Source organism: Bacillus rossius, chromosome 6 (assembly GCF_032445375.1).
Source record: "Bacillus rossius redtenbacheri isolate Brsri chromosome 6, Brsri_v3, whole genome shotgun sequence".
NCBI classification, from domain to species: domain Eukaryota; kingdom Metazoa; phylum Arthropoda; class Insecta; order Phasmatodea; family Bacillidae; genus Bacillus; species Bacillus rossius.
Window position 1 is genome coordinate 51187308 of NC_086334.1, and position 14777 is coordinate 51202084.

The 14777-nt window shown below is 34.5% G+C and overlaps 1 protein-coding gene across 1 annotated transcript in view; it reads right to left on the minus strand.

The window, feature by feature from the left end:
- Positions 1-1867: 1867 nt before the first annotated feature.
- The window catches only part of LOC134533174 (cubilin), a 343648-nt gene continuing 330738 nt past the window's right edge, over positions 1868-14777 (minus strand). Inside the window, exons 68-70 of the mRNA XM_063370538.1 lie at positions 14271-14377; positions 2694-2805; positions 1868-2006 (exon numbers count right to left, since the gene is read on the minus strand). Coding sequence (XP_063226608.1) covers positions 1972-2006; positions 2694-2805; positions 14271-14377 — 254 coding nt within the window. The 3' untranslated portion in view covers positions 1868-1971. The remainder of the gene's footprint in view (positions 2007-2693; positions 2806-14270; positions 14378-14777) is intronic.

A 14777-nucleotide genomic window follows, 5' to 3' on the forward strand; every position in this document is an offset into this window, starting at 1 on the left:
ATACAACTATTTTCTCAAGTTGGTCACCATTTCTGAAAACATCACGCCATGGGTATTTATAACACAGGAGATACAAAGTATTTTGATCTCAATTTAAGTACCATATTTACCCGCATAAGGGTTACACCATATATCTACCTTCACTAGAGTTTCATGGATATAAGTGAAGTCTTGGTGTTGAGTATCTTAGCTTATTGGCGCACAAGAAATACAGCATTGCGTTGACCCTCGGCTCTTCTTTGTCTGTTGCTACAGGAGGGTGCGATGTGGCCCACTTTCCCCCTTCTCATATTTACAATCACTCCAGTTCCCGCTTTACCTAACAAAAAGACAAAAGGAGACCACTTTTATTTTTTACAGTTCTGTCTCCCTTTCATATATGAAATTTAATTTCTTTATCCATCCCTTTGCTGTGGAGTGAGGAGACGCAGCAAGCTAATCTTTGTCAGTTTCATAAAAAAAGTGCACTTATAAACCTCAATGATGGCTGTAGTTTTGTCACAAAATACTCGGTTGAAAAAAGCATGGGAAATCTCTGGAAAAACATTGTTTTGGGCACAGTTGCATCTATAAACACCTGTCAAGATAGACAAGATAGACTTCACGGACATTACAGACATTGCAACGATGAGAGGGAGGGGGAACCAACAATGCCACGTGCAAACACCAACCCCCCCCCCCCCCCCACACACACACACACATGTTCTCTCTCTCTCTCTCTCTCTCTCTGACTCCTCTGTCTCTCTCCCTCTGTCTCTCTCTGTCTCTCTCTCTCTCTGTCTGTCTCTCTCTCTCTGTCTCTCTGTCTCTCTGTCTGTCTCTCTCTCTCTGTCTCTCTCTCTCTCTGTCTCTCTCTCTCTCTCTCTGTCTCTCTCTCTCTGTAGCTGGTTAATTTAGATTTTTCCCTCCACAGCACAGTAGACACGTTACCTGCTGGTGCTGACCGGGCAGATGGCAGACGTGCTCTGCTCACACGGAGCTTCACACTACTGCAGAGATATTTTATTTTTAATTGCTGATTAAATAAATTATACTTACTCGGGGAGTTATATTTATTAAAAACTAACATAAGTTAGTTATTTGCACACATGTTGAACCACACAGTGCAATGTTTTTTAAACTCAAAGTGAAACGCTTGCGTAAGGGTCACACGACAATTTTTTTAAAACTAAAAATTGGCATAAAATGTGTGACCCATACACTGGTAAATACAGTAAAAAATTTAAAGTGCAATGGTCTTTTAATTTTACAACAAGATTGTAGCGCATTCATACTTTACACTATAAAAGTTAAAAACAACTTGTAGTTGTCTATGAAGTCTCCTTACACAAATAAGGAAGAAATAGACCGGAATTACAATAGCCTGTTGCCTCCGCCTGTTAAAAGGTATTAAGTTACCAAACTTTTGACAGATGGGTGAAATTATAACATCCAAATGTCAGCCAGGTTTTTCGCGTATTAAATCTTATATAAGGTATTAAAATTTGTTTGACTGTTTAGCTGCTTCCAAATTATTTTTTAACTTGCATTTGAACACATTTCAAAAGCTGTTTTTTGAAACAAAAATGTTCTGAGTCACAGAAGTGTATTAATTATGCACGGTAACTAGGGAAATGTGAAAATAAATAACAAAGTGAAAAAAAAAATTATTTTAATGAGGTACAAGTGCTTTGCTTCATTGAAATGTAGGAACATTATGTCAGATGAGCTAAGTTATGTAAATCACTCAGCAACTGATAGACGGACAGAATGGGCGATTGTAATTCAGGCTATAGTATGTCCTTAGTTAGAAAAAAAATGAAGCTTTCTTAGGAAGAAAAAAAAAAAAAAAAAAAAAAGCAACCAAAATAGCAGAATCCAACAGTGATAAAATATATATATTTTTATTGTCAAAAGTTTGAATATGTTACATTTACAAAGATTTTTACCTACAAATGTTATGTACACAGTAGTTTTGAAATAAGTGATTCATTATGTGGGTGTTACAGAGTTTCTTATTGTTGTTCCTGAAACAAAAGAAAAGTGCATGTTTAGTGAACTTGCTGATGTTATTACGAATCAGAATGCAATTAAAGTCACAGAATACATGTACAGAATGATTGAGGGCTCCGCTTTTCCGGGAACACATATGGTGTGCTCAAGATATTTGAGTGGGATTTGTTTATGAAAAGCATTTAAGGTTATGCTGAAGACAGATAAGTAGTTCTGTTTATGTATTTAATTTTTAAACTATTTTAGAAGACTGAAAATGTCTAAAAACATGTGTTTTCAGAATAATTTAGACAAAAAACTCCCAATACAGATTCTAGAAAGTTCTGAAGGGCCTTGCAGTACAAGTTAATTTTCATTTCTCCGCCATCTAGTGTTACGGTTATCACTCAAATCTCATAGTTGCCCTATGCACAGCGAGTAGTCTGCGTGCTAGTTCAGAGCCTTGTGTTTAGAGGGGATACTGCGCTAGAAGCACCACGAGCCTTGTACTTATCATTTTGCTTCACTAACACAGATACACAGATACACTCCTTTATAGGCGTGCCCCTCAAATACTTACAAACCTGTCGGCCACATACATCACGCACCACCGGTCACTCTCAACACAATAAATCCTGCCCTTGCTGTCGTGCCAAATAGATGCTGCACAGCTGCCTGTCTTTGAGAAAATCTGAAGCTATAGAAGTGCATCAATGGTTTACCTGGAGTGTGTGCGATGAAGTTGATCACCCAGCCGGTCCCTCCGTTGTGTATGCTGGTTACGTAACGGACAGCAACTTGAGAAGTGGTGCCTTCAAACCTGGCTGGATTATCCTGGAAATTTTTAAAATAAAACTGAAATATTGTTCTCAGCAGCACTGAGCATGTGAAACTCAGTTAAAAAACTTCGATTAACAAAAAATGTGCATTTAAAATATAACATTAAATAATCAGAAAATAAGGAAAGAATAAAAAGACAAGGTAATAATAATGGCATGTTAATAGTGAGCTCTGCACCACTTGGTACCAACGCAATGCTCATGACTTGACAAGGACTGTTTCCAAACCATCCACCTTAGCTTCGCCACATGTGGTGCACACACACATGTGTTTATGTGTTTGTGTGTGCATGGCTATGATTGGTAGCAGATTGAAATTAACAGGGGGGATGAAAAGATAAATTTAAAGTACCCCATACATTAATAAGGACTCTAACTATTATGTATGGTTGCTGCTGTGGTTTCTTAAATCATAGCCTAATGGGAGGATGCCTAAAATAAAGAATGGGGAGAAAACTGCATGCACTACTATAAAAAAAAATCAAAATAAAAAACTTTCATCAACCCTCACACACGATCTCTTGTCTCAGAACCATGTCTCATGTCTTAGGTACATCACTGGTCTTTGTTGTTATTAATATTCCTTCAGTTTTTTATTTTTTTAATTATTTGTTGTTTCTACTTGACATGGTTCTATCCTAATAATACTTGCCTGAATGTCTCCATTATGCAATGAGTCTTGAACAATATCCTTAAATCTATTTGCTGTTAATTTTGAATCGGTTTTCCTAAAATAATAGATTATTTTTAGAAATTTGTTTATAATGCAATGATCCTTTCCAGTAATGTTTTTATTTTGTTATAACTTGTGTATTATTGGTAAGTGACAACAACTTGTCCCAATGCTACCCCACTATCGTTCACTGCTGTCGAGAGCAGATATGCTGCTTCGCGCTTGACGACCTCCTGTTTGTAGCAATAGTGGAGACGTGTAATGGAATGATAGCAAACATGTTAAACCTGGAACTACTACTGAGTTGCCTACTTTCTTTGTGTGCAGTGATGAGGCACATGGAATACCCTATGTTTAGCATATATCACATTGTATTGAAAATAACAGGGTAGGTAGGTATCGTAGTTTATCGCATAATTGTTGCATTCGCATAATCATACCGTTTTATTTTAGGGCGTCAAAATTTGGAAGAAAAAAAATTCTCGCACAAACGTTTTTGGTCCCGCTGTTAGATTCCGAGCACTTTGTGTATGTAGTTTTCCCGTATAAAATGATGTATTTTAAAGTTGAAATCTAATATTCATTCGGATATTACTACTTACTTATTTAATTAACAGAAATACGAAGTTGTTTGATGTGTAAATTTTCTTTTAAGACATTTTCAAACGTTATAACCGTTATCTGTTCGTCTTCGTCGCTGCTGTGTACCGCTTATAAACATGTAGCCAGTTCTAGTTAGCATTATTCATGTTTGGTTATGTTGATTCCCGTATAGAGCACGCACATTTAGTTGGATATCAATATTGATATCTGCCGATTACATGCAACGTCATGCTCTGTCTAGTGCCGAGTTAATTACTTTTGATAACCCGCACTCTTTCGTGCTAAGTGTGTACTATGACGATAGTTAAGCGTAAGTCCCAGCTTGCGTTCGGGTCACAGTTTTGGTTTTTCAATGTAAAGTTGACAAAACGTTTGTAAATTGTTTGTCATACTATTGTATACTCTACTTTTTAAATAAACCTACTTTCCATGAAGAGGTTTTGTTTTTATGAATAACTTCACGTAAAAAATCCTTTTTTCGCATAAAAGTTGCACACCTACTTTTCAAACTTGAATAAAACACAGTATTCACAATAAACTTTACAGATCAAGCTGTTTCTCCTAGCAGTCCTGAGAGTGAAGTTGCACCCTAGGACTGTCTCTTGTCGGATCTTCACTCAATGAGTGACTAAATCCCTTTCCAAAAGTATAGCTAGGGTCCAATATCACAAAAATAAATCTCCAAATCAATAACCCCTACTCTTTTTTTCATACTCTCTAGTTGATTCCTAGCTATAGACTATTGAATATGTTGAATATTTGTATAATGTAGTCATGTATTTTTTTAAAGTTGATTTTTAGGATTTAACTACAACCTGGAAATTTTAAATCTCTGAAATGACAAAGTAATATTATTGACATATATATCCAAGGTTTTTCCTTAGAAATAGTTTTTAATATACAGTTGAAAGTTTAACATGTGATTCATAAAAAACAACATTATAAATCTATTTTATATAACATCCACTTTAAGGTTTTCTATGTGTAAACATCTTAGCTCTCAGTATACTGCATTTGGTAGTCGAGTAAGTTTGTGAAAATGTAACGGAAGCGAATAATGGAAAAGTGACACAAAGATGGCGGATTCATGTGTCAAAACAAAACCGTACATACAGTCACTTTCATAAAAATTAGGGTATATACCAAACACATTGGTGGCAAAAAGAAACTTTTACGATAGGGAAACTACCCTAGAATATATTTGGTAAACTAAAATAGTCGTAGTCAAAAGTTTTAAAAAATGTAAGAAAACTGGTATTACAATTATTTGAACATGTATTTTCCCTACCAACTCCTAGTAGTCCTGACAGCACAGTGGTATTATTACAAGAACTTGTGAATCTCAAGGAGCATGGTTCAAAGCTCTTTACTGGAACTTTTTTTTTTAAACTTTTTTAATAGCATAAGGCTGCCCGTGACAAGGGCAACGCGCCTATCTAGCTCAACATTTGTATATTTCCCTGCCTGATCGTTAGACCCTTCTTCCACTGCGAGTCCAAGGGCAACAAATGTGAGACACAATACGCGCGAAGATTATGTTGCCGATAACCGGTTCTTCTCTCAAACTGCTTTCCGAAGGTGTAGCGCAGACATTCTGGGCTAGTTGAACATAACATTACGTTTTTTTCATGTGCAATGTCGCAGAAAAAAAGTTGGCTATTCTCAAAAGAAAATACAAGTCTACGTGTAAGACAATGTATCAGAAGAGAGTAAAGAAAGAAAATCTCTCGTGCTTGGTGGAAGAAAAGAAAGCAACAGCTAGTTCAGTAAGTAAAAATCTTAAGGGATTTAATTTCAAAACACGCATTTTGTATTAATTATCATATTATATATTCTTAAAGTGTAAAAACAGTTGAAAGTGATGTTCATTGTAAGACCTTGATAGTAAGTGTTACAGTTCTTCCCGAAATAATTTTTTTAAGAGAAACATTTTGCTTGTTATTTTTAAATGATTTTTGCAATGGGCGGCAAGTTACTAATTAAATAACTATTTTTTTACATCGCCATTGCAGTGCATACGCACTGTCTTGAGTTTCTTCAATGCATTTCGGTACGAAGTACTTGAATAATTTGCATCAGTATTTTAAAAGCTCCCGTTCATGGCCTTAAACATAGACAGTAATATGAATTTTAATTCGATAACGTAACCATGTCCACAAAATGTCTGCATCATGAGCCAGTGGGTTGAAATCATGGCAGAGAATACAGACATATAGTGTATATGTATATTTATTTTAACAATACAAATACCCAACCATTATACCCTTCATTCACAAAATTTCACAAAAAATCTTTGTATGAAATATAATATGAAAGTTATATTTTACTTTCAGGAGCAATGCTAATGACTTGGCAGCAGCTACGATCTCGCCCATGCCAGGCCAAAATAATACAGGCTCGTGTTGTAATGAAAGCTGTATTGTGGGTGATATATGAAGAAAATTTTATTTCAGGTAACCACAATATTGAGCACTACAAGAAATATTTAGGGGCAGCCATTAAGTGTTTTATTGACATCCACACTGCCAACTTGTTTATGGGGTGTGTGCAATATTATGAAAGTGTCTTCCCTAAACTTTTGAAGCCAATATGCAATTATTTCTAAAAATAATTACATCACAAAAGGATCAGGGTCAGCTGTATTTCAAACATATTATCAGTGTACAAAATTTAACGGAGTTAATAAGGGAAATTGTTTTATAATTTATTACATGTACATTTTTTTTTGTTCTAGGAATGTACACAAAAACATTCATCGACCAGCAACAACGAGCAAGACAAAGAAGGAAACATCAACGGTTGCACAATACCTAGATACAAATGAAAGCGAAAAAATACTTTATACTGCAGATCAGCACTATGGTTTGGTACAGGCAAAGGAAGATCAACCAGAGATTACGATTACAGCATCAGAGCTTGAGGAAAAGAAAAGAAGTTTCGTTGCTAGTCTCGTGCGGACCGAAGAAGAGCGAAATGAGCTACAGAGAACGACTTTGTTGCAATACAGATGCCACGTGTGGAATACAGAGAGAAGGAAGTTACTAACTGCTTCCCATTTCGGCAGGGTTTGTAAAATGAGGGCTAAAACATCTTGTAAAAACTTAGTTCATTCCATATTTTAGGGAAACTTCAGCACGAAAGGTACACAGTATGGTATTGTCAACGAACCTGTAGCCAAGTGTAAAATGGCCGAAGATCATGAAATAGTGGCAACAGTGTGTGGCTTATTCATAGATTCTGAATATCTTTTTCTTGGTGCAACTCCAGATACATTTAAAATATGAAATTATATATATTTTTTTAAATTTTGATAATGTAATTTCTGTTTTATGATTAATATAAGTCATACAGAAGTCATGTAAAATTCTATTGCAGATGGTTTGGTGCGTGACGATGCCATTATAGAAATTAAGTGCCCTCTTTCAGCAGATAAGTACCAAAGTCCGAAAGAAGCTATCGATAATGGACAGGTTATCATATTCAGCTATATATGTGTTCCTTTTAGCTCTTTAGTATTGCTAAATACAATGACCACTTATTGAAAATGAACTTTTAGATTCAATTTGTACAATATTTGTGGCATAAAACATATCAGACGTGATTCGAACAATTTTTTTAAGTGCTTGGGCAGATGCACATAACGGGAAGAAAATATTGTTACTTTGTGCTTTACACATCCCACTGGATGGCATGAAATTATCGAAAAAAACGACGTTTTCTGGTGCGAAAAAATGGAAGCATATTTGTGCAGGTATTTTTCTGATTATTTTACATACAATTATTGAGTAGAGCAGTAAAATGTGTAGTTCATACAGCGGTGGTAAATTAAGTCTACATTTATATGCCTCTATGGTTCTTATTTTTTGTAACACATCTTTCTCAGTAAGGTTTTTACAACACTGATATCCATTTACAACATATACATTGCATTACTGGTAGTTTTTTCGTAAGCTATTTTGGTACAAACACACATTTACTACTCAAATATGTATTCTTATCAATAGCTTAACATATACAGAGAACTTGCAGTGTTAAAATAAAAATATAATTAAAGTTTATGTTACACACATACAACATACCTGAGCGAATTTATATTTATGTTTGTTTCAGATTCGACAAGGAATGTCTGCTGCAGGAAATAGTAAACCCTCTTTTTTCAAAAAGATTTGACAAGATGGATATTAAGGATCCCTTATACATAATAACAGCCCAACAAGAAGCTCAGGGCCAAATAAGAGAGACTTGTGAGGAGCTGTAAATGAATATAGAGTGAACCACAGCTTAATACTTGTATTTTGCAGCACTTTAATGTAATTAATATAATTTCAAATATAAATTAATTTTTCTAAACACACAGAACGTTTAAAAAAATTTCTTGTGCATCCCAATATTTAAAATCGAGCATAAAAATTAAAAAAAAAAGTAAAAACAGTATTCCAGATTCATACAAATTCGCTGATATTGGGAATGTTGAGGTTGTGTTCCAAGCAACTATTTTGCTTACGAAAATTAACTCTCAAGTGATATGTAAAATTATTGTTTTCAATTACGAAAGTAACAGTTTAAAGGGACGGGAGTGTGTTTTTATTTCTGGAATTTGAGTTCTCTTGAGTTTAATGATTTTTTCCTGAAAGGCTTTCTACTAGCGTATTGAAGGAGGAATTTAGAGAAAAAAAACCGTTTTGATTATTTTTATTGTATAACTTATTTTCAATGTTCAATAACAGCAGGAGCCGTGGAGATCAACTGGCAAAGACCCTAGCCTCCCACCACAGCGATCCGGGTTCGAACCCCGGTGGGTTCCATCCCCAGACCTTTGCATGTGGGAATCGTGCCAGATAATGTCGCTAGTCCGCGGGTTTTCTCGCCCTGCGTCATAACACGCTTCGATAAAAGTATCCTCAAAACGCAATGTTTTAAATAATAATATAAGAATAAATAATATAAGAAAAGGAAACAAGCTATTTGTGCTACTGTCAACGAACCAAAAGGCCATTGCCGATAATTCGTCTCGGTTTCAGGAAACGTGAGTCACCACTTTCTTATCGCTCGCATGTCTGCTCCGCATTCACTCAAGGTGTTGGGGATAGAAGCAACATATCTCCACAAATAGATTTCCTGTTTTCATGAGAGAAAATATCAAAATTATTTAATTTTGATTACTAGTTTTAAGGGCTGATTATTACTCAAGTAATGTTCAAGTTGCAAATTACTATAGAAAATGGTAAGGCGCGAGTCTAAGACATAGCTTTTTGTTATATTTATGCTGCATTTGTTTACTGCAATCAAGAAAATAATGTTAAAAATGGCTTTTTCCCATATTTTTTTATTCAGAAATTAGAAATATTTTTAAAAATATAAAAAGTCTCAGACAATTATACGACATTATATTACTTACTTCTAAAATGTTTATAGCTTTAACTTCATTCATTCTCCCAAAAAAGATCAACAGCGGTACACATGTTTCCCACTACAGTAAAATCTCGTTATAACAAGAGATTTTGTTCTTTATATGTACTGAAATTTCTTTAAACTGAAATATCCCAATGTACATATACTATTCCCATACTACAGAATGCAATGGCAAAACAAAATGGAACTATATGTACCTACCCTTATAATCGTCAATTATTTGAGCTGCATTATGCTACAGGGTTAGTGGTTTATTTTGAGAAAAACATTAAATAATTTCAATCTCTGTAAAAGAATATAATATGTATGATACAACATTTTTTTAACAACATTCTGTACATAAGCTGCATTCATATGATCTTGCAAATATTTATAATGAAATATCTAATCACTAATTTAAAAAAAATTGCTAGTTTAATAAATAAGAAACGAGTACCTAAAGAATCAACATTCACACTGAATGAAATAATAAATCCTGTGAATTTAAATAACTATTCAGACAGACTTTGACTGGTCAAAAAATTGAAAAATTTTTGTCTGCCTGTTCTTACTTATAAAAGTTTGCTGTAAAAATTGTTCCATAATATGTAATGACTGCAACACATTATTTGGTACATTTTCAGTTTTGGAAATAAACTTCGACAACTTTTCAAAAGAAACTACAGCCTCTTTTGAGGTGATTGGCTCTTCTTCATTTTCATCATCAGAAGATTCACTGTCTGCTGCCTCCTTTTGGGTTACTTGGTTAACTATTTCACTGTCAGTCAAATGTGGTGTTGTTTCAACTTCATTGTCAACGGACACATACTCTTCAAAGGAAACGTTAAACTGCAAAGTTTCAGCAGCTTCTTGCCAAAGTTCTGAAGGAATGCTCTCTTCACTAGAATTTGGTTCACTTGTCTCGCCCTGGGTAATGCTGCCACTCACCCGTGTTATTCCTGATTTCCGCCAACAGTTTACGATGGTTTCTTTCTTCACATTCCACTAACCACCAGTTATTAGTTGAATTGCTTGGCGGACATCGATGTTGGTGGACAGCTTCAATTTGATGTTGATTAGTATCCTCTCGACAAGACGTTTTCGAAAGTGGACTTTCGCATTCTGAATTATGCCTTGGTCTAATGGTTGCAACACTGATGTGCAATTTGGAGGCAGAAATTCCAGTTTGATGTTCTCAAGCCGTACATCAACAATGTGAGCAGCACAGTTGTCCACCAAAATGATAATTTTTCTATTCTGCTTTTGCATTTCTTTATCAGTTTTAATTAGCCAGTTGGAAAATACATCTTTCGACATCCATGCACGGCTGTTACTGACATAGTCAGCAGGAAGAGATGCCACACCTTTTAAGCATCTAGGATTTTTGTACTTCCCTATAATTAAGGGTCGTAACTTTGTAGTACCAGTAGCATTACAACAAAACATTACTGATAACCTATCTTTAGCTCGTTTGCCACCAGAGCATTTTTCTCCTTTGTGCGACATTGTTTTGTTGGGAAGAAGTTTGTAAAAGTAAGCAGTTTCATCTGCATTAAAGATGTCTTCAGGAGAGTATGCTTCCAAAATTTCATCTAGTTTTTCTAGTTTCCATTTTTCTGCAGCTGATTGGTCTGCATCTCGTTCCTCACCTGATACAACATTCCAAGATATTCCGTAACGTTCTCGAAAACGATGCAGCCATCCAGAACTTGCCTGAAAGTTGGGAACGTCCATCAAAGAAGCAAACTGTTTGGCTTTGGCCTGTAGCATAGGGCCTGTAACTGGGATGTTTTGCACCCTAGTGTCAGTTAACCAATTGTTTAACGCCTCTTCCAGGTCTTTATTTGTGCCTTGCCGCAGTCTTTTGCGATTGGAACTGAGCGATGATTGTTCATACATCTTCACAATCTTCCCCCGTTCTTTTAGTATTGTAGAGAGTGTAGAGGGTGCCAAACCAAACTGCTTGGCCACGTGCGATTTTTTTGTGCCTTTGTTCACTTCCTTCAAGATTTCCATTTTTTCTTTTAAAGAATACTGTTTCCGTTTTTTTTTTATCGTCCATGATGATAAAAATTAAACTGAAACTTGTTTAGAAAAATAAAAAATGCATAAATAAATACCGCGCGTCACTGAAATTCACTGATGGCAACAAAATGTAAACAATCAATAACGAAAACGGAAACCGAACAGACCAAAGATTGAACGATATGTGCAGAAGATGGAAACCATTGAGTCGCTGATAATGCCAGTTTTAGCGGCATCTAGTTTTCCAGTGAATTAACTTTGTGTAAGTTTTTCATAAATGTTGCCGCTACGGAAAAGCCGTTGGCCATATCTCGCCACAAATAAAATACGTGAAGTGCGCACAATCAAACAAACAGTTCCTACGTAGTAACGTATTTTTTAAGTCTATGGCCGTGAATAAAAGCAGTTGGCCATACCTTGGGTAGAAAAAAAAAAGAAAACAAATGCACATCAAACTTGGCAATGCCGTTTTCAATGTAAATAGACAACAAAATAAAGCCGTTAAATGGTTGAATCATTAAAATTATGCCAAGAGAACGACAGTAAGTAAATATTTTGATGCATAGACGAAATAGTCGGTAAATGCGCATGATATTGACGAAGAAAACCGGTAAAATGCTTTCGTTGTAACGAAAATCTATTTCGTAAATTTGAAATATTTTAACCTTGTATGTGTACAGTCATTGGAGGGGAATTTCAAATCGTTCGTTAAAGTGAAATTTTCGTTAATGTGAAGTTCGTTATATCGGTATTTTACTGTATTTAGCCCACCGTACCCAGCAGCCATAATATAATATAATATAATAATAATGTTGAATCAGCTCAATAAGGTTAAAAATTGTTTTTAGGAATGAGGAATGGGAAAAAACCCAAAAACCTGTTGTTATTTTTTATGAACCAGGATTTTTATTACATTAGTGTTTTTGGTTCTAAGCATGTTCAAATGAAAGCCATACAACATCCCTTTTCTGCCACTCATGTTGAACCAGAAAAGTTATAACATCAAAGAACTGAAGTCCAGCAAATCTGCACATCTGACTGGGACTTAACCACAGAACAGTTATTTCCCCACAGGAGGAGGATTCTGCATAGAATGGGTGTTTTCTACAGAAAGGGGATTTTCCACAGCAGAGGATTTTCTTAAAAATAATAAATTTATATATTTTCTCTTTTTTCACTACAATTTTTATTACAATTGACTAATTATGTAATTTAATTTTAGAGTAGTATTTAGCTGGGTATAATTTACAACTTATTCAGATAATTTAAATAATACGATATTGATTAGTATATAATTATTTGTTCTTGTATTACAAGAAACATTAATGAGCAAACTATTGTTATTAGAGTGGAATTAGACCTTTCATTAAAATTTATTAAAATATTCTATTCAAAAATACATTAAAAAAACCCAGTTTAAACCATGGTTTAGGAAGTATTTACAGACTAATTTCTGTCAATCAAGCAAAATCAAATATATAAATATATACTTAGAAATGTATTATGTGTTTTAAAATGTTTCAGGTTAACATTTTAGTAATGCCATAGAAGTATAATTTCTAACATGTGCTGAAACTTAAAGTATTAACTATTTAATGAATTTTAACAAGATGGGCAGTATTTTAATAAAATAATTTGTCGAATATCAAGTGACATGATCTATTGGACTGCAACTTTTAGTTTGAAAAATACCTAAAAGATAACACCATGTTCACAATGCTTTAGAGATCCAACAAATTGTTAAATATCTTCAATGCTAATGGTCATTCCAAAACAATTCTATTCACATTTACACAATGTATTCCAGGATAGTTTCACTACCATAAAATTTACTTTGGAACACCAGTATGCTTAGTAGATTCCTCGATGTTCACAAGCACATGCATGAGTGCATGTTGCCACACGTGGGTCTGCCATTTTGACGACTTCAGCTCGTGGCTGTAGCAGTTTGTGCATTGGATTTCAAACCTGTCTAATTTACATTGTGTAATGTGTGCTTATTTTATTGCATTTCTGGTGCATACTAAAATTTCACTCCCAACATGCCTAAAGAAATATAAAAAAACACAGGCAATGATAATTCTGGTCTAGGGAAAAAGTCACTTATTTAGCGTTGAGGAATGTGACACGTTCGGTACACCTGTTGTTTGGCTAGCCCTGAGAAATCAATAGTACCATTTAGTTAAACAGCATTATAATTAGATTTTAAAAAGAGGAAAAAAATTGTTGTACTGATTTTCCTAAAATGAATACTTTTCGTATATTTATCACGCTTGGCATTATTTTAAAGAATTCTACATTCAATTTGGTGTCCAAGTTTCATATTATATGTTTATTTGCAACATGAGAACACATGAATTTGATCATTAGCAAGGTTAGTGTTTACACATCACTGATTAGTAATTAAAGATTAATTGTTTTAAATTCTGTTTAGCAATTTAATTTGTAGAATAATTTTATTACATTTGAAACACAACATAAATGTAGACTCAGTGGTGGATACGTAGTTTTTTTTCCCAGAAGAGGTTTGGTTAAAGAAAGAAAAATTAAATTTTTGTTTTAAAAAAACTTGCATCAGGTATGCGTTCTCAATATGCATCAGGTATTGTGACAGCTCACCTTGCATTATGCCTTCACCCATATATTGCATATTTTTGGGAGGAGGGGAGTTCCTTCATCTGCCACTGTGTACAATTAATGTTCAGTGTGTTAGAAAATCATAATGCTATGATTTGTAATCCTAAAGTGTAAAACATAATATTACTTACCCCTCCACAGTATCTCGTGCGAAATGTTTCTACCTTTGTCTCACTGTCGACATCAAAAATTTCAATGTAATCCGTCTCACATGTGCGGCTTGAACCAAGATCAAATGCTGCAAAAAAAAAAAAAAAAAAAAAAAAATGAAAATATATTCACACACTACTTCAAACTTTTACACATACCCTCAATCACTAAATTACTTAAAAATATTTCTGCATTTAGCACAAAGAACATAATCTGACAAATAAATATGGATTCTAACTCTAGGTGTAGCCATAATCCCATTTGAACAATTTTTTTTAAAGAATACTACACATCATAATGTTTAACACTGGGGCTGATTGTACGAAGCCACCGTGAAAAATAAAATTGACCAGCAGATCACAACTACAGTAATGTTATGTACACATACTTTATTCATTGTGCCTGTGTAAAGATTATTTTGATTTAGGGCTTAGGCATGGCCATCTGGGGCTTTGCACTCTGGTGCTGTTATAGACCCATCTGGTAAG